The following is a 24,577-nucleotide window of genomic DNA, read 5'->3' as shown; positions in this document are numbered from 1 at the left end:
TAAAATCACCCCAAAACACATTGAAAAGCACAAGCTGGGCTTTGCTTCCTTGTGAATGTCTACATTCCCCCTTCAAAAAACCCTACCCACCTTAAAATCAGAAGTTTTACTTCTTCTTTGTTTTAGGGTTTAAACACTCTTCGAAAGGGGTGAGGGTGCAGTGGTAAAATTGGTCCCCATTCTAGGTGCAATGGCCCATTGCTAGTATATAGGAAGTAATCCAATGAAAATCTTGATCCAGAATTATTTTAATAAAGAATAACTCTGAAAGAGGAAGGTAGATTGGAGGAATCTGGCTGTTTTACTTTAGCATGTGGAATTGGATGTCTGTATGTAGTGCCCACAATTATTTTTTTTTTTGCACCTAATAGGTTCAGCACCTTGGGTACCTTCCTTAAAATTCAAACTAAAGTTCAGAGCAGAATCTCTACCTCACTTAATACAGAAGCCACCAAACCACCACACCTTATATAACCAAATGGGGAATCTTTGCTCCTTGGACTCTGATGAATTGTGAAACTATGATGCTTGATGTGAGAAGTGAAGCATGATGCACTTTCTTGCATAATTGAGACTCACAAGAAAAAGGGAATGAGCATATATCTTTTCAAGCTGCCGCACTAACTTGGTAGCTCAAGGCACATGTCAAAGATCTTCAGGCAGAAAGCCTTGTGTGTCTAGTCACATATGGTGCCAGGGCTGAGAGTGTGGAGGCCTCTGGCCCTGGGTCCAAAGTCTGTGCTCAGCAGCTGTTTCAGTGCTCAGCAAGTTGGCTGATTTCATGTGAAAGTAATGTTGGCTGCTTCTCGTGGCTTTGAAGCTAGTGGGGACTAGACGACTCTCAGCATGGAAGTTGGGACAGAGTACAATAAGGCAGTAGTAAAAGAAGAGTAACCATTTAGAGATCAGACCCAAGATAGTCCATTAGCAGTGGATGGCTTGCATGATTGTCTGCCAATCCAAGAGTTGTCTGCCAATACAAGAGTATGTGACAGCCACAAGTCCAGCTCAAACAAAAGCTATTTCACAAAGTTGCTTGAAAGACAAGGGTTAGGATCCAACTTGCTTCTAAGAGGAAGAATCCCTGCTGATGAATTTGGCTTGGAGATTGTATACACAGAATGTATTTTGAATGTGAGTTGCCTAGCCAGCTTGGGAAATGATCATGGATACATGTTCCTGCTTTTGTCATAACTTGGCCGCAATGTAACCTCTCCAACACACACACACACACACACACACACACACACACACACTTCTCCCTGAGCATGCAACAAAAGCTCACAAACCTTAGCAGCTCTGAAACATGCTAAGTGTATCTATCTGTTGCAAGCCAGTGTGGAGTAGTGGTTTGAGTTTGGGAACTGGGACTTCAAAAACCCATTCTCTTATCTCAGTTCACTGCATGACCACAGGGAGTCATTGTCTTCAGCCTTGGCCTACCACATCATGTAAGTTATGTGGACGAAGAAAGCCTTGAACTCATCAGAGGATAAAATGATTTAGCATAAGGCCTAACTGCATGTATAAAGTAGTTGCTCTGCCATTCTAACAAGGAAGATAAAGGTGATGTCATGAATGGGGAGGGGGTGTAGTAAGGAGAAGGGGAATAGAAATGAAAGACAGGATCACCTGTTTTTCTACTTTGAATTGATTCCCTCCACGGGGCTTCATTCTGCTGCAGTATTTGTGTATGAGAGAGAAAGAATGCCAAAAGTAGGGTTTTTAAAAATAGAAACAGAGCACCCACAATATTATTTTCCTCTTCTTTATGTTTCAATTCTCCATTTGTTTTTTAAGTAACATAAGAGGACTCTCTTGTAGACAGGAGCTTTAGTAGAAAGGGGGTGAAAGGAAACTCTATTCCGTATTTTTAGAGAAGCCCCAGGACACCTGTCAACTACACAGCAAGAGCAATGCATATATGGCAAGTACAAGTGAATACAATTTGCCAGCATACCTCAGACCAGATGGCAGAAGTGGGACAAGTGCATGCAGGTCTCTACATTTGGTGCTGTAGTTGTGGGATATGTAGAACTCACAGTTGGTGGGACTGATAGATGACCCACATGCTCAGCACAGTAGATTGTGTGAAAAGTGTGACTTAAACCGAGGGGATCCTCAGCACTGCCAGCTGAACAGACAGAAGTCTGAAAGGGAAAGCAGTCCAGCATCAGCTGGATATCTGCTTAATTCCCACCCCTATTCTATGACCAAGATCCAATGTTAGTCCCAAACTAGGAGTCAGTAGAATTTTAAAAAAGTGTTGATTTACCAAGTTCCTGTTGATTCAATGAGTCTACTCCATTGGACTTAGGGCTGTGAGTCTACAGGGGACTACAGTGACACAAACAGACACACTTAATATGTTTCTGTCTTGAACTGTCTCCCCATTTCTCACAGACTGCCTTTTCATCCTTCTTATTTAGTCCCATCTCCAACCTAACAGGAAATTGAAAGTTACCTGGGCTTGAACATTGTTTCCATCCAAAATATCTTGGTGTCACCTAAGATCAAACACTAACATATAGGAAACATTGTATGAATACCAAACACAAAGTAGCTGCACACAATAACATCCTGCAGAAACTTACTGGCAGTGCATGGGGTGCAGACCCAAAATTAATAAGGACATCAGACCTGGCCTTGTCTTACTCAAGTATGCCTGCACTGTTTGGCACAAGTCTGTCCATGCGAAGCAAATGAATATAGCATTGAATGAAACATGCAGAATAATCACAGGATGTCTTAAACCTACACCTGTTGATAAACTCTACAAGCTAGTTGGCATTGCCCCCCTGATGTGTGACGGGAAGTTGCTGCTAACTGCGAGAGAAATAAGGTTGAACACTGTGAAAGCCATCTACTGCATGACTATCAGCCTCCTCCCAGTAGACTTAAATCAAGGAAGGGCTTCATGAGAACCACCACTCCTCTTAACGTTCCACCAGCAACAGTAAGAATATCCCTCTGGGCAGCTAAACAAGGAAATCCCAACAGAATGGCCCCCCACAAGGGTCTGCCTCCAGGGGCAAGCTATGAATGGGCAAATTGGAAGTCCCTGAACAGACTCAGAAGTGGAGTGGGCAGATCAAAAGACAACCTGGCAAAATGGCACTTCCTAAAAGAATCCTCCACCTCATGTGACTGTGGAGCAGAACAGACAACTCCACATCTGTATGCTTGTCCACAATGTCCTGTCTCATGTATAGAGGAAGAATTGTTTGAGGCTACAGACAATGCAGTTGCTGTTACCTGTTTTTGGTCAAAAGATATTTAGCCACTTGTGCTCCTTCTATTTTTATTAGTTTTAATCTAACTTATGCAATGCTTTTGATACGAAATAAATAAATCTCCAATCTCTCCCTTTTTTTCTCACGTTTTTAACTTGAGTTTCTACAGTAAAATCAATTCTTTTCCCCCAAACGTCTACTTAATGAAACTGCCTTTGTTCCACACATTTTTAAAATGTTAAATAGTCAACTCAACGAAGTGGAAAAAGAAGGGGGAAATATAGCAGCTTCTAAACAGGTCTTATCACTAGGGTTAAGAAGTTGGACTCTGACCGTTCGGGGTCACATAACTAGTTAGCATGCCAAGTCTCGTTCATTATCGGAATTAACCAGCCAAATCGCTCTACCAACTAAGAATGGCCATGCACCACCACCCACAGAATCGAGAAAGAGCTATTGATCTGTCAATCCTTTCAGTGTCCAGGTCGGTTGAGGTTTCCGGTGTCGAGTAACATTAAGCAGCAGGCTCCACTCCTGGTGGTGCCCTTCTGTCAATTCCTTTAAGTTTCAGCTATGCAACCATACTCCCTCCCGGAACTCAAAGACTTTGGTTTCCCAGAAGGTTCCCGGCAGGTCATGGGAGTAATGCTGCCGGATCGCTACTTGGCATCATTTATGGTATCTGATTGTCTTCAAACCTCCGACTTTCATTCTTGATGAATGAAAACATTTGTGGCAAATACTTGTGCTCTAGTTTGTATCATCCCCCAGTGGCACTATGAGCTAACCGACTGCTGACCAATAGGTCAGCTGTTCGAATCCCAGAGAGAGCAGGTGAGCTCCCTCTGTCAGCTCCAGATTCCCCATGTGGGGACATGAGAGAAACCTCCCACAAGGATGGTGAAACATCAAACATCCAGGCATCTCCTGGGTAATGTCCTTGCAGACAGCCAATTCTCTCACACCAGAAGCGACTTACAGTTTCTCAAGTCACTCCTGACACACACAAAAAAACTAGGGTTAAGATGGCTTAGACAGAGAATGTTCAAAGATATTCATATATTTACTTCTCCAATACACATTATTTCTAAAAACTTTGTAGCAGGTAGACATCATAATAATTCCTAGTCTTAGTTACTTCTCTTGAGTTCTTATTATAGGAATGAGCATTTTATGTCTGATTGGCACTATGGGGAATTAAGAGAAAGGGAAATATTCTTGCTGGGTTTACTAATGTTAGTTGTTTCTTCTTTTTTTAATGGTTTGTTTTTACATGCTCCCCATAAATTGGCAAAAGCAAAGACGTTTCTTATAGTTCAAGTATGTCTTACAGTTCAAGACTTTACAATTCCATTTGTTAGCAGTGTTTAAATATTACATTGTAATGATATGTTGCAATTATTTTCTGAGTAAACTGTGTCTTTAACATATCAAACAGGACACTTTTATGCTATACAAATCATAGCTAGGCATTTTATGCTCCTAAAGAAACAATATTCAATAATATTGTAAGCTTTCAATTTTCTGAGAAATTCCATTTCCTTTTACCCCCAAAGTGAGAAATCAGTTTCAATATATCTGAAAATATTGCATCTCTATATTCTCCGACCAATCTGTCAGTGTACTTGGGTAATATTCTCTCTCTTGATTGGTTCTTGATTTAGGTCTGTATAGAAAGTATTGAGATGCAATGTGGAATAGCAGTTTGAATATTAGACTACACCTTTGGAGACCAGGATTCAAATCTGCACTTGGCCATGGAAAAACACTGAGTGACCTGAAGCAAGTCACACTCTCTCGGCCTCAAGAGGAAGGAAAAACAACCTCCCCTCTGAACAAATCATGCCAGGAAAAGCCCTTAATAAGTTCACTTTAAGATCTCCATTAATTGGGAATGATTTGAAGATACACAACAACTGTAACAACATAAAAAGCTCATAAACAACATGCTACCTACAGGCTTTTTGTGTCTGCAAGAGAGAAAACCTTTTCAAAACAATTTTTTATGATTGTAAGTTAACTGTGGTTGAAGAAGTACTAGTGATTTTGGATTATGTGAATGCAGTACAAGTTGATTGCAATATTTATATCAGAGTGACAGAATTTATTTGGTTGCAAAATTAATTGGGTTGGTTTGCCTACTTAGAAATATAAAGACCTTCTAGGAAGTATTTCTAATTTTGCACATATAATAGATAGAAGTATCTATATTTTTACATGATTGTATCCTATACACCTGCCCCCAAACATTTTAAATACCAAGCACTGCTTTGTAGCAAATGGTTAGCCTCATTGTTCTGTGAATTTGCACACATAATGTTACTGATTACGCCAAAGAAATTCAGAACAGAAACCTTAGCCTAATTAATCTTTTTTATTTTTCACATTTATATATAAAATGGTATGTCAATTTTATACCAATCAGAACAAATGGAGTGTGGGCTTGCACCAAAAGAAAATCATTTGCGAATTTAATATATACTGCTTTATTGTTTGCCATAGCCACTTGGATTCCCAGTATTTCTTAAATATCTCCAACTGTATACTGTTGAGCCTGAAATTCCTGGAAGTCCTCTGGGATGGTATCTGAAAACGAGAAAGGAGACAAAAATCAATCTCTGCTATTAAGTATTTTATATTCAACCTTTAGATCTGAAAATACTGCGCTGCATATTAACAAACAAGTGAGGAAACTGTTAGATAATTAAAGATGAAGATGGAACTACAGTATGTGTGATGTTCACTGCACTGTTTTGTCCCATTCCTGAGCCACGATTACCCTTGGGGGGAAAGTCTCTCATCATCGCCAATGGGAGTTTTTCTCCAAAGATTAATGCCAGCAAAAGCGAATCAGCTGCATCAAAATCATACCCAAGTTACCCTCTTTATTGCAATGCTGCCAGAGTCATGCAACTGCAACACCCTGGCAGTGTAAGATCCTGGAGCTGCACTTCCAGGTGAGTGATATAACTTTACTCTGCTGCTGTGCAGCTTCCTCCCTTCTATTTTTTATTTTTAAAATATACTTTGCAAAATATATGTTATTTTTTTAAAAAAATCATTTTTAGTGAGAAGAATGTAGGAGAGGAAGATCCTGAACATCATCAGAATGTTGTCTCAGAAGCGCTTGAATCCTGGGATCATGGCACAATCAGGGCAGATTGACAAGTTTTTCCCATAAAGAACTGGGAACAGTTTCATTACGGTGAGATGATGCCAGTTTGACACTTCTGTAAAATAAAGTCCTTAAGACTATAAAATCTTGCAACTAGCATGCTTAGTGCATGTTTCTGGGAAGTGTTATACCAAAAAGCAATATTGCCAAGATCTATAAAACAAACATATCTGTGAACAACACCTGTAGCTCCTTGCTTCATTTAACCCTCTTCCGCTCCATGCAATCATGCTGGCACAAACTATAATTGCCAGTCTTCCTCTCTGACCAAGGCTTACTTGTCCTAAGGGAAAGGCCAGCTGGGTGTATGGCTGTTGAAATCTCTGTCCAACTTTGCTGCTTCAGAATGGGAAACAAGAGCAGTTGTACCTCTTTCTTGCCAGGGGATGGCACACATGCTGTGTTAGACTTTCGCAACAGTCAACTGGGGTCTTGGATTTGTGCCAATATAAGAAGCCAAAAGATCAAATAAGGGATTTATTCCAATGCTCTGCATGTTTATCTAGAAGCAAGCAACTCTGAATTCAATAGGTCTTCTTTCCAAGTAAAATCACACAGTAGAAGAACTACCTTTACTGCCAATATGTTTTTATTACTAAAGCATTTTTTTCTCTTTACTCAGATGCCTGTTTGACTAAGACCAGAGGCTGGTGCAAGAAGGAAATTACCATTGCAACGATACTTCAGATTCGACCAAATAATGTTTTCCTGAGAGAAGCAGAAAACGCCGAGTCTCCCTCCACGCATGGTCGTGTCTATGGTCACTCCAGAGTCTGCCACCAGGTCAGAGCCTTCATAAAACCTTGCCCTTTGAAAGTGGGACAAATAAGTCTAAATGAGATTTGTGTCACCTGGTCCCCACTAATGTGTATACCCAAGGATAGCTAGCACAAAACATTTTGCTATTCTGTGACAGAGCAGAAAATTGAATCTTATATCCATCTAAGGCAAGGTAAATAGCACCCAAGGCTAGCCCACTTGCTAAACTACAAACACTACAAACATTTTTCTCCCACCCCCCCCCCCCCCACCCCACACACCTGTGACTATAAAAATAGAATAATATCAAATTATAATAATTATAATTTCTCCCTTTTACAACAGCTGAACGGTAACCATTGAATACTGCCTAATTCTTGAGCTACCACTGCTACTTTAACAGTGTGTACATCCTACATGTGTTTTGTTGGGCCTTAGACTCCTACATGCACCCCTCTGTGTGCAACCTACATAAGAGTTGCAGGGCTGGCTCCAGCCTATTTAATGACGAGGAACGGAAGAATGGCTATTGGAGTATCTGACTACAATATTGCAGTTCTATGGCCAAAGAAAACCTATGAGTAGGAAATTGCAATTCAAAATATGCAAGGTATGTCTAGTAAAATTTTAGAAGACAGCAGGAAAGGGCATGAAAGTATTAAGAGTCCTGAAAGCATCATTTTAATGTTCCCAATTATTATTTTTTGCAACAAATGCATATCTGACACAATTCAAATTGTCTTGGGCCAGACTTGGAAAAAAACAACAATTGCAGGCATGATTCACATATTTTACTCTCTCCAGAGGAAATTGCAATCAATTCTAACTCATTTGGAGATATGCCTGTATGACAAATGCATGTCTCAATCTTGATGTTATATTTTTTGCATTTATGCATTTTTATTTAGATACATGCTGAAATAGTGATAATTGTTCATTGAATTGTACTGTAGGAAATGGTTCTTAGTATACAAAACAAGTGATGTTTTATTCTGAAACATATTTTGTCAATGAATGCTTTTGCATATTTGTGTTTTAGAAACCGGGCCAAAAAGTGCCAATTACCTAAAGAAGTGTCAATAATCTTTTTGCAAAAGTGTTAAATTTATAATCCATTTTATCAATTTATCATGACAGGTGAATGGGTAACGTTTATGCCAAGGGTTGTTATACTGTGTCTTCAAGTCTCTTCCAATTTACGGCAACCCAGTCAAGATTTAGTAGGGAGAATTTTGCCATTTGCTTCCTCTAGGCTGACAAGTGATTTGCTGAAAGCCAGGCAGTAGGTTTCAATGGCCAATTAGGGATGCATCTCCTGAAATCCTACCTAGTCCAGTGCCAAGGGAGGGAAGCATATTTTGGCCTAGAGTAAAAATCTAAATCTGAGAAGCATCTGAGGTGTTCCAGCTATGGTCCGGGCAATGGACACAACAGGGAAAGCAAAAGTACTCGTGGGCCAGATGGGAAGCTCCATAGGCCTGATTTGACATCCCTACTTTATGCCAAATGATAAAGTCAATGATGTGTGTGTGCATGTTCACATAATTGCATGGGCATATGCAGATGCTGCTGACAAGAAATGAATGGAGGAAGTTTCAAAAAGAAATTTTCTTTTTGCACCATAACTTTACCTAATATATCCAACCTGGGGTCTGTGCTGGAGGAACCAGCGGTAGGAAACTTTATCTTTCCAGCCAACATTTCGAGGGTCTTTCCACAATAATCTGACTTGGTCATTAGTGTCGCCAGTGTGCCAAAGGGAGTTTCTAAGGTGTTCTCCAGGCCCGGTCTTTGATTTGACAGCCTACACAAACACCAAATGCAAAGACAAGTCAAAGAATAAAAACAGACTTTAGAACAATATTTTTCCAGAGAATTTTGAGTAAAACCAGAAACAAATTTTCCCATTCTATAGCAGGCACAATTCGCCCAAATGAACCAGTGTTAGAAACCACACCAGATGAACACCCTGCCAATATCATATTAGTATATCACTAATGAGAGTTTGGCCAATTTTGGCACAAGCCAATACCTTGAGTTGAATTCCAGGCTCTGCAACAGCTCTGAATGGAGTTGCTTGCCAATACGTCTGCTCAGTCTGTTTCCACATCACTACATAAAAACTGGAGCTGTCTTGGTAACCAAAGATGAAGCCAGCATAGTCATCGTCTGTCACCGTGTTTACATGGAAAGTGCCTTCAAAGTCAACTCCATTGAAAGCTGTATAACCTGTTCAATGTAGGAAGAGAAATCTTATTGGAATACAGCTTCCATTATTCCTGACCAGTGCCCATGATGGCTGAGGCTGAGTTGAATTCCAAAACATCTGGAAACCATCATGGAGGGAATGCTGTATTAACACCTGTTGCTCCTTTGGATCCAAGAGGTCCAAGACCAAACCATTAGAAAAATTATATTTAACAGACAACAAGACAGACAAACCGTTGGACCATTAGCCTCATTAAGGCTACTCCAGCCTTCTTTAACCTAGTGCTGACTTGAGGACGAGGGGTGTTGTGGGCCAACATGAGATAGATATCTAATCTACTATTTTACCTGCTTAAAAACAGCACTCAAGTGCCCAAGGGAAGTATTTGCTCTTATCCTGCAACCCTGAGAAATTAACAAAAGGTGTTGTGGACTAAAGCTGAGCCTTAAGATCAGAACCCTGAGGGTTGCTTATGCTGCCATAACTCTTGGTTATGCCAGCATAAATCCTTTTAGGCCTTGTACAATGGTGTATCCAGTACCTACTTACACAATGGCTTTGCAAGAGCAGTTGGAGGCTCCTGACCATAGCTACCCACACATTCCTCAAGGGTGTACCCAGATACCAACTGGCTCCCTTTGCACACATAGTGGGTGAGATAAAGGGTACTTCTGCTGATCTGGGTGCACAAGGGCAACTGGATGATAATCAGGCACACATCCTTTGCCAATCCATGCCAGGGGGGGTGCAGCTGCACCGAGGAGATTTTTGCTGCCCTTGCATACCCAGGAGAGAGAAGAAACCTTTGCTTTGCAACATCTGCCGCAATGAAACACTGAGAGTAATTTACACTTCATCAAAGGGCCAGCAGGATATTTTCCTATGCATGCAAAATATGTTTCCAATATTTAGCCATGACCCTGGTCTTAGGAGAGAAGGCGATGCCAGAACTGATTCTTAAAACTTCCCTCCGTCTCTCCTTGTTTAACAAGACTGGTGTTCTGACATCTAAACATCTGTTAGGTTTATGTAAAAAGAGCAGTGCTGATATATTCTGGATGCCGGCTGCAGATGGAATCCCTTGAGCAATCACGTAAGCCAGTAGTTTGGTAAGTCATGAAAATAAAGCTGTTTCTGTTTGGAGACTGCTGTGCAAGCTGCACATACCTACAGCAAGCCCAGGATCACTGTTCATGGTTTGTACAATCTCCATACCCTGTAAAATATAAGCAATATAATTGACAAAAATACAATCGGTGTAATAAAAGATATTCAGTTTTGCTGTCCATTCCCATCTGTGCTATCCAAGTCCACACAAGACACCTTTGGCTGTACTGCAAACAGATCATTATTTGGGATGTGTTTCTATACACAAGGGAGGTGTCAATTGCCTCTACTCCCATTACAACCGCTGAAAACCTACTCCAGAGAGTTAGAAACCTTCTTGTACAGTGGATTACATTTGGAGGGAATACCAGTGATCACCTATTCCAGCATTTAAGCATATCTTCCTATTGAGCAAGGTGAGGTCTGGTTCCAATCCTTGCAGACATTGGCCAGAATAAAATAGTGTATTTCCACAGGTTTAATCCAAATTGGTGGTTCCCTGTTCTTACTACTCCCCCCTGTTCACCCTAAAAATAAGTTGGGCAGGTTTTTTGACACCAAAGAGGGCTACAGCAGAAAAATCAGGGGAAGAAAGCCTCTATTCTGCTGGCACCAAATACCAAAATACGTTATTACATGTTGGCCTTTGATGAAAGGAAAACTATCTGGTTTGTGAGCAAAGCTGGGATTCTTTGCAATTTCTTTTCTTCTGACAACCTCAGTTCATTTCTGCACTAAAGTATGGATTTTTGACATGTTTGGAGACATATTTTTGATTACTTTGCAGTCTATCAATACTGGCTACTTTGAGAATTTATTTTTAAAAACACACAACTTTTTACCTGGTTCAGAACCACCCAGTTTGGATCAATCTGAGCATCACCTTCTGGATCAAGGACAACTGTCTGATAAGCTCGGAAATCAGTCAGGGTGATCTCTGCATTGTGGGGACAGACATCAATCCGGTCGATCACAGTGTCGTGATCAAAATCTGCTTCACAGATGTCACCTACTCCATCACCTGAAGGAAGAAGCACAGTTGCGATTAAAGCAAATGTTTCCTATAAGAGAATAGCCAATAGATTTTATGCTTGTGTTCATTTCCAAAACTCATAAAGGAAATGTGTGAGGAATTTCTTGCAAGGTTTTAATGCTTCAATTGTTTACTAGAAATTATGTATTTCTTTTAAATTGTTTTTAACCATGTTTATAAATAATATGGCAGTTTAATTCTTTTTTAACTCCTGTAAAGTAAATTTTAGCTGAATCTTATTTCAATTTACTGCAAGCCACCTCATATTAGGAGAAGGGAAAGGTAGAAATTCCATAAATGAATAAAAATAATATATTCAAATAAAGGAGGCAGGGGTGGAGTAAAGGTGCATCTACACTGTAGAATTAATGCAGTTTGATACTGCTTTTAATTGCCATGGCTCAATCCTGCAGAATCCAGAACTTGTAGTTTACAAAGTCTTTAGCCTTCTTGGGCAAAGATGGTTGTGCCTTGCTAACTACAAATCTCAGGATCTGATAGCATTTGACTGTGGTAATTAAAGTGGGATCAAATTGTATTAATTCCACAGTGTAGATGCCTCCTTAGATTCCTTGGAGGCCAACATATAGTTAGCCTCATGGTTCCTTGCCTTACAGCTGCAAAGGTACTATATTGTCAATAATTGCAGAATATTTTTAAATGAGCCAGAAGGAAAATGAAAAACAAGAAATAAGTTGGCCTTACTGTTGTCATCTTCCTGCCCTGGGTTAGGAACCAGCCGGCAATTATCTGGACCAGGTGGGACAAAATCTGGAATCCCATCATTGTCATCATCATCATCACATTCATCACCTATCCCATCTTTATCTGTATCTAGCTGGGAGCTGTTAATGACCGTAGGGCAGTTGTCCGTGCTGTCCTGATGCCCATCCCCATCACTAAAAACAAAAGAAGAGTAAGAAGTCACATATGAAGGTAGATAGAGGGACAAATAGATAGACAGACAGCCTCCGTTAGTGCTTATCCCTGTATTGATCTATACAGCCATTTGGGTTAGCCACTGGTTTTATGACTGACAGAGCATCATGTTGCTTGTCTTATGGTAGTCATTGTTAACTTCTAATGATAGTATGTTGTGGTCATTAAGCCTCTGAGCTTTAAAAGTTCCTAGTCATAGGTCAAAAATGTGATTCTTCTCATCTCTGTTATGCTAACTCTGTTATACTAATAGATAAAACTTTCTTGTTTGAGAAGAAATAAGAGATCATGTAGAGGTCATGTAAGGAAAAAAAGAGAGAGTCAGCATGGTCCAATGGAGGAAGATTACATGCCAATCGTTGCCCAATTATTTTCTATATGAAATGAAACGCCATGGACAGCTGAACATTTTATTTCACATGGCCACTAGCGTTTACAACTCAAGAAATAAGTGTTTTGTGGTGGGGAAAAAACTACTATGTATTCCAGTAATGGAAACAGTATATTGAAAATTATCTAAGTGTAAAATTGTCTCTAGGAATATATGAAGAAGCAACAACTGATTTGTATCAGGGATGTGTCTGCCTGGACATCTTCCTTCTTACCTATATTATATGAAAAGTGATCTTACCTGTCTTGGTTGGTGTCACAGGAATCCCCTACAAGGTCATTATCAACATCTGACTGTAAACAGGAATAAAGGAAAACATTTTACACTATCACATTGCAGAGAAGGAAAGATCTATAATTGCATTGCTGAAATTCATTAAAATTTAACCTTTGTCTTCCAGTTAAACATATTAATATGGAGATTGTTATATAGAAAGGTGGACTTTTCATTGCTAGTACAGTCCTGTTACTATTAGTCATTAACTTTCTCAAGCTTCTCAGTTAAAACAATGCTCACATCTAAACGGGGAAATCTATAAATGGATTGATTAAATGTCAGACTGAGATCTGTCTGATCCAAACAAGCAAAGTCTAGAGCATGATTGTGGTCAATAATTATCATTATCAATACTGTCGTTTTTGCTTCCCTGAATATTTCCACTACTTTATTTATCATGTTCAGAAAGCTTCCTAGGTAGAAATTTATGAAATCCTTTGAAGTAGTTGTCTCTATTTTATGCAGCCTCTATTTATATTTTTATTTTTAAATATTTTAAAAAATTGCTAATTTTGGTTTAGTTTTTTGTTAGTTTTTTTTCTTTTCTTTTAAAGTTTTGTATGTTGTAATGTAATGCAACTAGGAACGCACTTGACATTCATGGAATCTGCTAAGTTATTTTCCATGTTCATGGAGATCTTGCTTCCCTAATCCTCATGACAGTGGTGGACTGACTGCAATTGTCAAATTAGGAACAACTTACCAGGTGTTTTTGTTTTATTTAAATAGTGCCCCATATTTTCATTCCCTGAAGCCCCAAATCTCTGTTGCTCTGTGGCTTTTGTGTGTTTGCACTCACCTGATTAGGGTTGCTAATATCTGGGCAACTATCGCAGGCATCACCAACGCCATCATTATCTCTGTCCTTCTGTTCTGGGTTGGGAACTCTTTGACAGTTATCCAAAACATTCTTAATGCCTAAATGAAATCACAACACACAGTCAGTGTTATCTTTACTAGTTCTGAGAGCTGCACTCCCAAAAAGAAACTTTTTGAAGCTGCTTTGATTAATAACAGTTAGTGCGGAAAAATCGGCAGCATACTAGATGTGTTTCAAATCAATACCTTAACCTCAACACTGTACTTATCATTTGTCCAAAATGCCATGTCTGTGCTGCTGCTTCTTTGCATCCCATCCATTAGTGTAGTGCATCTTTTCATTGATGGGTAAAACCTTTCAATGCCTCCCAATACCATTGCTTTTCCATGACTTATTTAAGTGCACTGGCCCTTCAGCATCTGTTTAAATATGCCAGTAGTCATGTGGAATTAATGGGTGAAATTCTTCTCTCCCCATATCCTCTCTCCCCATCACTATTCCCAAGTAGGCTGTTTCCCATCTTTTTTCTATTTCATTCCTGTTTTATAAAATCATATTGTCATCATTGCAAAATTACAGTAAAACTAAAAAAATAAAACTGGAAAGGCTCACTAGGTAGGCCATAGGGCAGGAAGATAGAATTGTGCAGACTGTGTGGTAGGCAGATCACAGGACTGTAGCAGAACCATTGTGCTAATGTGGAGAAGTGTGATAATTAATGTGCTATACTGGGTATGTTTCCCATTTCTAGTTGTGGAGAGACACCAAGCCGGTGTGATAAAAGCCTTAACCCTCTTTGAATCCTCTAGCTAGCATGGACACTGGGATTCTGCAGTAGCAACCCAAAAATAATGCTTCCAGCACTTGAAATTTACTCACCATCTCCATCCATGTCATCATCACAAGCATCTCCTTTGCCATCTCCATCAGTGTCTCTCTGATCATTGTTCAAGGCCATGCGACAATTGTCACAAGCATCACCAAAGATATCTTGGTCACTATTTCTCTGGTTAACATTAGAAGCAAGCACACAATTATCCTGAAATTGAGAAAAATAAACTTTAAATTATACCTCTTAGACAGTAGTGCAACTCATACTCTCTCTTCACAGATGTTGCTTTTTGAAAACAGCTGGAAGTCTTGTAGCACTTTGAAGAATAGTTCTACATAAACTTTAGTATGCCAGAGTCCACTTCAACTGATGCCTCAAATGGTCACTCTGGATAAGGAGGTATATATATCATGGGTACAGAAAGAACAATATTTGCTGTTTTGTTTTACAAAGTAAGGCTTAAATGTTAGGAAATGCACTTGCAAAAGCACAAATGAATACAAAACTTCCAGTATAATTATTAGTGGGAGTGACCCACTTTCAACAAACAGTGAGCAATGAACGTGCTTGTATTGTAGGGTTGTAGATCATCACAAATGCTATTCTCTCAGGCATACATTTTATTCTTCTTTGCTGCAAGAAAGTTGTTGAAAATGGAACAGTTGCCTGAATTGCCAGGCTATTTGCAATTCAGGGCTTATTCTGTGCAACAAAGGTACATGGGTGATTGCTGGTGTTTGCAAGAAATGGCACTTTCTACTCAGAAAATATATTTTCTGCACAAAAGAGTCTCTGTACAAAAACAAAACAAAAACCCTTAAAAAATTATTTATCACATAGAATAATTTTTGAACATGAAGATGTTTGTGTTGTCAGGGTTCCCAAACTCACTATAAATCCCTTTTATGATTATTTGTCAAATATTTTCAATATGCCTTCCATTCCACTGTATAGCAAAGGCAGTAGTCAGACGCCTAGAGGAACAACAGACTTTTAGAGTAAGCTAATAATTGTTGGTCAATTTTGAATCCAAGTGTCACAGTATCAAATTTGCTAATGATTTCGAGGTGGTTAATTTCACACGGGAATTTCCTTTGACTATTGTTCCTATTGTTATTTCAATTGTCAGTGTCTGCTGCAAAATTTTGTTTTATGACAGTAAGTTTAGATGATCTAGAGACTACAGAGACAGATGGGGAACAACAAAGGCATTATTGACAAAGATAATATACCTCCTTTACAACATTTCAGAGAAATAAACTGTGGTATGGTCAGGCCACATCAGAGTGTGATCAAAAGTGTGCAGCAGACACCGAGTGGCAAAAGATATTAATGAGGACAAACAATACTATTTTAAGAAGAGAAGTTCCAAAATTCATGTACTGAGTTTGGGAAAGTCCAGACTCACTCTGCTCCTCTCCCTCCTGCTAACAAAATGCCCATTACTTTTGTACTTTGAAATCAGTTTGCAGGAAGTGCAAGAAACTGTGGGAAGAAGAGAGATGAACAAGAACATTTTAAAGGCTAAGAAAAGTGGGACTGCAAGGAGTACCCAGGATTATCCCTGTGAAATCAAGACAAATGGAAGGCATGAGTGTGTAATGAAAGAATCAATATTTGCATAGAACAATTAATGTTATCTAATTCCATGACAGCATTAGTTGAATGCTGGAGAAGTGGAAATATGTTCACAAATCATTTTTGGGTCTAGAGCTAAAGCTAGAATCTAAATAAATAAATGAATAAATAAATAGGATTATGCTTACAACAGACACATTGAAATCAATGAGACTTAAGATAATCGTAACCGAAGTTTGCGTTCAACATGATATATGTAACCAGTACCTGTTCGTTTGGAATACCATCTCCATCTGCATCATCATCACAAGAATCTCCTGCTCCATCTCCATCTGCATCTTCTTGTCCAGAGTTTGGAACATATTTGCAGTTGTCCTGGAGGGAAAAGAAGGACACACAAAGCTGCTGTTTACTATGCCCGTTTCTAACCTCCTGATGCATGGATGAAGTTTAACAGAGCTATTAACACTTCTAAAGGCACCGGATTGGAAAGGCTGGTTTAGAGCAGGGGTGTCAAACTCATTTTCATCAAGGGTCACATCAGTCTTATGGTTGCCTTCAAAGGGCCATTGAATCCATGAAGGGAAATTCTATAGATACAAGGGGCCAACTATATATATATATATATTTACATAGTGGTTGGTGCTCCCTGATGTTATTGAATGACAACCCCCATCACTAGGATTGGCGAGGAAGCTTCAGCGGAGACACCTTTTCCCATGCTAATTCTTTCAGGAGTGAATTTCCCTTCCTAGGGGCAGATTTCTCCCACTTCCTGTTGTCTCACTTCTGTTTTCAACTATAAGTCATTTGTAAGTCAGATGTTTGTAACTGGGGACTGCCTGTAATGAGAATTGCAACCCAACAGCCCTTGTGGCTTTGAGATTGCAGAAAGGTTGGGGACACTTTAAGGTCAGATATCATATCCACAAGCCTTGTTTCTGAATTCAAGCCCTACTATCATGACTAAATAGAACAAACCGCAGCCTTCCAAATGTTACTTTGTCACAGCTCCCATCAGCTCTAGTAATGACGTCTAATGATGAGAAATACAGGAGTTGTAGTCCAGCATCTGGAGGGCCACATAATATGACATGGTGGACCGGATTTGACCCGTGGGCCTGTATTTCACACATGTGGTTGAAAGAGTTTGCATGGCAACTCACCTGCTCTAGCATTATTAGCACAAGTGTCTTACCCACCTGGCACCATTAATGTCATTCACTCTTTCATAGTCTACTAGGTGCTATTGACTAGAGGCCTGGATTCTATTGAGCAATTTATGAATCAGTGAGTTATCATCAGACAAAGAAGTGAAGCTGTGCCACTTTTTAAAATTATGAAGCTGATCTAACCTATGGTGATTTTATTCTGTTGTTTTGTCAGTCCATTTCAAATTATTGTACTCCCAAAGCACATGGAACTATATCTGTTTTCCCAAGAGTATTGATTCTCAATTTGTAGATCTTGATATTTTATATGTTTTATTAAATTCCCCTGCCCCTCCCCACACCCAGGATTGTCACAGTTATAATCTAAGATTATTATTTTTCCATCACAGTTATGTAACATACTATATTCCAGTCACTGATCGGTTGGATTTATCACCAATGCCACTTTGTCACCATAACTACCACCTTAATACTGATCATAATTCCACTTTCCCCTCAAAACTAGATCCCAAGGCAGCTGAAGTGCTCCTACGCATAGATTTGTAGTCTCAGCTATTGCATGTATTAAAGATCTACATCAATAAATCCTCCAACAGATCATCTTACCCTTTTGCAAGTTTCAAGTGAGCAGGGGAGTTCTTCATCAGGATAGCCATCAATATCAACATCTTTTCCACACACAAAGCCATCACCAGCCCAGCCGATGCCACACTGCATGAGCAAAAAGATGTACAGAACTAAAGCAAGACCAATGATTCTCTGGGCATATGTATGCACAAAATTGAAAAAGCTACCTGTGTTTTTACACAGTAGGAAAATAATTATTTTAATACATAGCTTATAATGTTTTGATATCTGGAAATACAATATTTCACATCAACAGACTATACAGTACACATTTAAAAAGAAATAAATGAGATATAATGTTACTGAACCATATAAAAATAGTGGCCAGATTCTTATCAGGTACTTAATATAGTATATTTAAGTAGACTGAACTAAGTAACCACTCCTGCCAGATCCAAACCTGACAGAAACATCATTCACCCATATTCCAGTCGACTGATCTCCTTCTCTCCATGTGACCCATGCCCAGTAAGAAAGGTTATGCAGAGATTTATGATTGTGATAATAGTGTTGCAAAACTGCTCCCCCCTGTGGCCAGAAACGAACATCCTCTCAGGAGAAGGTTAAATTGCCTCTGTGTCTGTCTCTGTCTCGGCTCTATGTGTATATGGGCATTGAATGTTTGCCCTATATGTATATAATATGATCCGCCCTTAGTCCCCTTCGGGGTGAGAAGGGCGGAATATAAATACTGTAAATAAATAAATAAATAAATAAATAAATAAATAAACATGACTATATCGCGATTGTGAATAAAAAATAGTTGTCTCTACATTTACATGTTTGTAACTGTTTTGCATTTATGATCCATAGAATCAGGGGGTTGGAAAAGGCCACAAGGTCCATGCAGTCCAAGCCCTTTCTGCCAAGCACAACACACAATCAAAGCTCTCCAAACAGCCATCTAATTTCTACTTAAAACCTCCCAAAGAAAAAGATTCCACTGGATTCTGAAGCAATAGTGTATTACACTACTGAACAGCTTTTATCATCAGGAAGTTTTTTCTAATGTTTAGGTGGGATCTCTTTTTCTGCAATTTAAATCCATTGCTCCACGTCGTAGTCTCTGAAGCAGCAGAAAACAAGCCAGCTCCATCTTCAATATGACATCCTCTAATATTTAAACATTGCTATCATGTAACATCTAATCTTCCTCTTCTCCAGGCTAAACATATCTACTTGCTTGAGACATGATTGACAGTATTGCAATGATCATAACTCCCCTCTAAAGCAACTTTACTGGGCATTACCTGCATGTGGAGAAGAAGATCTCCATCCTTCCATGGATCACAACATAAATGGCCAGGATAGGTTATTTAAACTGAACTAGAGATTCTGCCCAACAGTGCTCTGGGATCAAGTTATTAAACACACACACACATACACATTAAATAGATTCAACTTACAATACATGAGATGTCTCCTTGCCTTACTTCAGTACATTGGGCATGGATACTGCAAGGGTTTAGGGCCAGATTTTTACAGCTTTGCTCAGCTCTGCAACCCCTGACTTGGTCTCCAATAAATCCCGGCCTGCAAGCTCCACAGCGATAGGACCCCTTTAAGGAAAGCAAGTAAGTCCATAAACCAGAGTCACTGCTTTTGACAAACACTCTCACCTACTTCAAAAAATCTTAGCCTGGAATTAGGTGGTGGCTTAACACCAGTGTTTATGGTATTATGCAAGCAGTTCAGCTTTCTCAGAGATTGTACAACTGTGCTTCAAGATGTCTAGAAAAATTTATCGGTTGGCTTCACCCAATCATTATCATCTAGATGGATTTCAAGCAATATCTGTAGTTCTACCACTGAAATGTTTCAAGTGTCTTGGGGGTGAATGAGCCTTCGGTTTTGGGACTTCTTCTGAAATATTAATACAGTAACAACCAGAGGCCCCCATGTCAATGGGGCAGTCAATTTGGTCCAGATATTAATCTGAGCTTTAAAGGAGCTGTCCTAGGTGCTCACTCCAACTTATAATAGGTTAGATGCTATATTGCTCTTTAGTATTTAGGCTAAAACTTGGAGCGGATTCATAATTAAACTGATTTGGGAATCACAAGCTGCTTTTGATTCAGAGTGATCAGATTTTCACAATTAAAATGACCTTTTATTCTTACCACGGTATTTATACAGAGGGAATTTGCAACACAACCTCCATTTCCATTCTTCTGACATTCATCTATGTCCATGCAAACCTAATAAAAAAGAAAAGTTAGTTAATGCTATCCAAATATAAAGTGATCAGATTTTTTAAATATTTGAACAAGTAGACTCAACAATGATAATGAAACAATAATCTAAAATGCAAAGATCAGATGACCATTTGTTGTTGCTGTTGTTTAAGTTGTTTCTGACTTATGGCAACCTTACAATGACCCTATTATGGGGCTTTCTGAGGTGGAGAGAGTGTGACTCCAAGGTCATCCAGTGGATTTCCATGATCAGCTGAGGATTTGAATCCTGGTCTTCAGAGTCATAGTTCAACACTCAGACCATTACACCAGACTCGCTGTAGGAAAATCTAAGCTAATTGCAGACCTCACCTCACCTCAACCCACCCCAAACCTTTCTTTGTGTTTGTTCATTGCTCTTAGCCATACTCCTTTATTGGGGAAAATAAGTCTTATGGATAAAAAGATGGAAAGACATTAGATCAGGATTATGAAGAATCAAGAATAGGAGGAGGGTATATATTCTGTGACAAAATATGACAAGGAGAAAGCCCTTTGGGGCAATTATAAGACACTTTGAGCATCTGGGACACAGTAGGAGACACAATAGACTATCAATGCAAAAAAAAAAAAAAACCTAGTCAGTGAGGTAAGACAAATACTGATTTGCCAAGCCTTAAACTTGTAGAAAGAAATGTGAGCTTTCATAATATAACTTCTTCATTTGTGCCAGGTATTACCAGTTGTTACTGCTTCCTAGTCCATTTATTCCTCGCCACTGGACAATTTTCATTATATTTTGGAAACTGTGTGTCGTTGGACATAGCAATTTCTTGAATCCTCACTAGAAGGTTTTAAAATCATTTGCTGAGGTTGGGATGTGTGTGAAATACATTTTTTATTATTTTTCTTAGAGTTGTAGCACACCCATAAAACAGAATTTCAGCAAAAAGGTGCTGTTTCATTGTTTCACTGATGCATGGATACACTATGATGCCATAATTATTTTAAAAAATGTAAAGAGGGGAGAACATGGTGAAATAATTGTCTTTATCATTCTCACCATCCATCTCGTAACCATCCAGAAAGCACTGCCACCAGCTTCACAATATGCTTAAATAGAGACTGTTCAAAAAGTCTCACAGGAATCATAACAATAAGTGCACATGTGCCCCTTGGGACTTTTTTTTTTTGCTCCAATATGTATTGGAATTAAGAGAAAAACTAATCAGAATGTAGGTTATGGCTATAGTCTGGGGATATTAAACCCACCTGTTTGTTATTTTTTGCAGAGTTTATTCCTACACTTTGAATAATCTGCCCAGTGTATCCCGGTGGGCAGGCTTCACATCGGAAACCAGGAGCCATGTTCACACATCTCACTCCCGGGAAGCATGGATTATATCGACACTGAAAGAAAAAGCACCCAATTTATTCAACATCATAAAGCAACCTACCTGAAAAGTTAAGGAGCCATCCAGACCTTTATATGAAACATAAATTGATTCATATCCTTAATCCCTTCTGTCAATATTAACACCTAAGGAAGAGTGAACCAAGACAGTTTGCTTCTTGAGACAGAGCTGCAAATAGCATTCCACCTATTCCCTCAATTCAAGGAACAGTAAAAACTCCCCATAACTTCAAAGCCAATATCTATAGTTTTACTTGCTCATCCATACCTAGGAGAAAATGGTCTCTCTAGAATTTGCCAGGTCTCCCTGGCAATTCTATGGTATGATTTCCACAGAGGTTACTTGTCTTCTGAGTCCAAGCAGATAATGCTTGGACAACCAGATTTTTTTTTGGTCCTGAATCTAACATATTTTTCACCACCACCACCACCCTGGGGTCTATTTAAAGAATAGCACATTTTTTACCTCATCAATATCAGTGCAAACAATTCCATTTCCAGTGAACCCTTCGGGACAAGGTCCACACTGAAACCCATCTGCTGTGTCTGTGCATCGCACCCCTCGGAAGCAAGTGCTGACTTCACACTTGGGCTTAGGAGGCAGCGGTGGAGGAGTGGGAAAGTTTCCAGCTCCAAGTCCTGTGATTACAGAAATAAAAGATTTTTGCCATTTTGCTATTGAATGATAAAGACAAAAGTTGAACATTTTACCTGGAGAAAGAATGGATCAACCTTCTAGATGGGTGGGAGATCACTGTGTGGCAAACAAACACAGCATATGTCTCTCCTGTGGCTTGTGCATGGCCCAGACTGCAATATTTTGGGCTCCAGACTTTGGAAGACTCTTAGGACAGGTTGCCATTGGTGGAGGCCTCTGCCATGTTTGGGTCTCCCTCTATTTTGACATCTAAAGCAGGAGTAGCCAAAGCACAGTTCATGAGCTACTTGCAATCTTTGACATATCATGTGCAGCTTGTGCAAAGAGGATGGCTGGGCTTCCTTTTGCATTATGATTTATATAGAATATATATATATATATATATATATATATATATATATATGTGTGTGTGTGTGTGTGTGTGTGTGTGTGTGTGTGTGTGTGTAAATAAAGCTTTATAATTAAAATTATTTCCAACTTACGGTGATCCTAAGGCAAACCTATCACAGGGTTTCCTGAGGCTGAGAGTGTGTGACTCACCCAAGGTCACCCAGTCAGTGTCCGTGGTCAAATAGGGAATCTAATCCTAGTCTCCAGAGATGTAGACTAATGCTCAAACCGCTACACTACAAAACTGAGAGTATTCTGGATTAACACTTAAATTTAACATTCATGGTGAGTAAATATATTTTTAAAAATCAACTATTTTTAATGCTAGATTTGAGTCAAGGATTAAATAAATTTTGGATTAGCAAGGAATTGTGCTGGAGAATCAGTAATTATACAAGCTGGTAGTGCCAGTGTTAGTTTTAGTGGGCATGGCTTGTAATGGCATGGTTGTGTCATGTGTGGCTGTCTAACAGTACAAACACCAGCTTCTTGCACACTAAAGAGATATATTTCCCACCTGAGTGCTGATGTTGCTGACACACTATATTAAAAAACTTCCTTTGCATTCATCTTGCTCTTGTCAACGCTGACATACAACACAACACACAACTGGTGGCATTTGTTTGCCATGTTTCCTCTGACACAGCTATTTAAAAAGAGATGTTGGACTAAGTGGCACTGAAATAAACAGCTGGTGGTGTTGACTTCAAAATGTGCTCAACAGAGCCTTAACAAATGCTGAAATTAAACTGAATGAAATTATCAGTGTTGCAACAGATGCAGCACATGAAATAGTGAAGAAAATGCAGTTTTCCCAAGTTTGTCCCCATTCACTGCATGTTTAATCATGAAAAGCAGGCAGAAAGATTCTTCAAGCATGAAGATGTTATGAAATCTGTTCCTGAAATTGTCAATTTCATACATTTAAACTGTTGCAAATTTTTCTAGAAGGACAGGAGCTTGTAGATAAATACAGCAACGTCTCTTTCTACTGCATAGTGAAGTGCCTGTCGACCAGCAATGTTTTATGTAAGTCTGAGGAAATATTGAAGCCTATTGTTACTTTTCTTGAAGAAAAGAGTCTATCCTCAACTAGAAAATGATGAATGGATGCAATATCTAATTCATGTTCCTTAGTGATAGAATGAATCATCTACACATTCTCAACTCCAGGGGAAGGAAAAGATTGTTTCTGATCATATTCAGGCAATTTTCAGCTTTCCAAGTAGCCTTTCAAAATGGCATACTTTCATTACTTTCCCAATCTGATAAAGGCCTGGAAAACCGAGATAGCTTGCCTGAGAGAGCAGGTGTTTTCAACAGAGATATCAGGCTTGTTTTTAGGGAGGAAAACATCCAGCTCAGGATATCCAAAAGGCTCAGTGAGAAGGAAGCACAGACAAAATCACACAAGCCAGAAAGTCAAGGTCAAAAAAATGCCATCATGTTTTGCAGGCCTTAAATGAGAGAGCGTTTCTTTGAGAATTCAGATCAGGCAATGCTGCTAGGCAGCGAGGATCTCAAGTCCTGTTTCCAGTTCATGTTTTAGCCAAAGTTCATGAATTTTCTGGATTTATGGACATGTTTTGATTCCCGTTTCCCTGGATTCATGCTCATGTTATGACTCTTGTTTTCCTGTACCTTTTGGATTATTTGATTTATTGCCCTTGAAGTGTTTTACTATTTTCCTGCATGATTGGGCTTTTTACTTATGGATGACTTTTTCTGATCACCTTTCTTATCCCTTCTGGTGATTTTTCACTTTTTATATGTACTTTCTTCAATAAACT

At 39.2% G+C, this 24,577-nt stretch overlaps 1 protein-coding gene across 1 annotated transcript in view; it reads right to left on the bottom strand.

Annotated features, from left to right (window-relative positions):
• Positions 1–5,592: 5,592 nt before the first annotated feature.
• The window catches only part of thbs4 (thrombospondin 4), a 62,407-nt gene continuing 43,422 nt past the window's right edge, over positions 5,593–24,577 (bottom strand). Inside the window, exons 7-22 of the mRNA XM_062972357.1 lie at positions 22,206–22,378; positions 21,598–21,735; positions 20,272–20,349; positions 19,558–19,710; positions 18,131–18,235; positions 16,620–16,727; positions 14,822–14,981; positions 13,922–14,040; positions 13,087–13,139; positions 12,222–12,415; positions 11,326–11,504; positions 10,544–10,592; positions 9,200–9,396; positions 8,799–8,971; positions 7,077–7,216; positions 5,593–5,819 (exon numbers count right to left, since the gene is read on the bottom strand). Coding sequence (XP_062828427.1) covers positions 5,758–5,819; positions 7,077–7,216; positions 8,799–8,971; positions 9,200–9,396; positions 10,544–10,592; positions 11,326–11,504; positions 12,222–12,415; positions 13,087–13,139; positions 13,922–14,040; positions 14,822–14,981; positions 16,620–16,727; positions 18,131–18,235; positions 19,558–19,710; positions 20,272–20,349; positions 21,598–21,735; positions 22,206–22,378 — 2,081 coding nt within the window. The 3' untranslated portion in view covers positions 5,593–5,757. The remainder of the gene's footprint in view (positions 5,820–7,076; positions 7,217–8,798; positions 8,972–9,199; positions 9,397–10,543; positions 10,593–11,325; positions 11,505–12,221; positions 12,416–13,086; positions 13,140–13,921; positions 14,041–14,821; positions 14,982–16,619; positions 16,728–18,130; positions 18,236–19,557; positions 19,711–20,271; positions 20,350–21,597; positions 21,736–22,205; positions 22,379–24,577) is intronic.

The sequence above is a fragment of the Anolis carolinensis genome, chromosome 2 (genome assembly GCF_035594765.1).
Source record: "Anolis carolinensis isolate JA03-04 chromosome 2, rAnoCar3.1.pri, whole genome shotgun sequence".
NCBI classification, from domain to species: Eukaryota; Metazoa; Chordata; class Lepidosauria; order Squamata; family Dactyloidae; genus Anolis; species Anolis carolinensis.
Note: the sequence above shows the minus strand (reverse complement) of the source record. Positions and strands in the feature narration are given on the sequence as shown.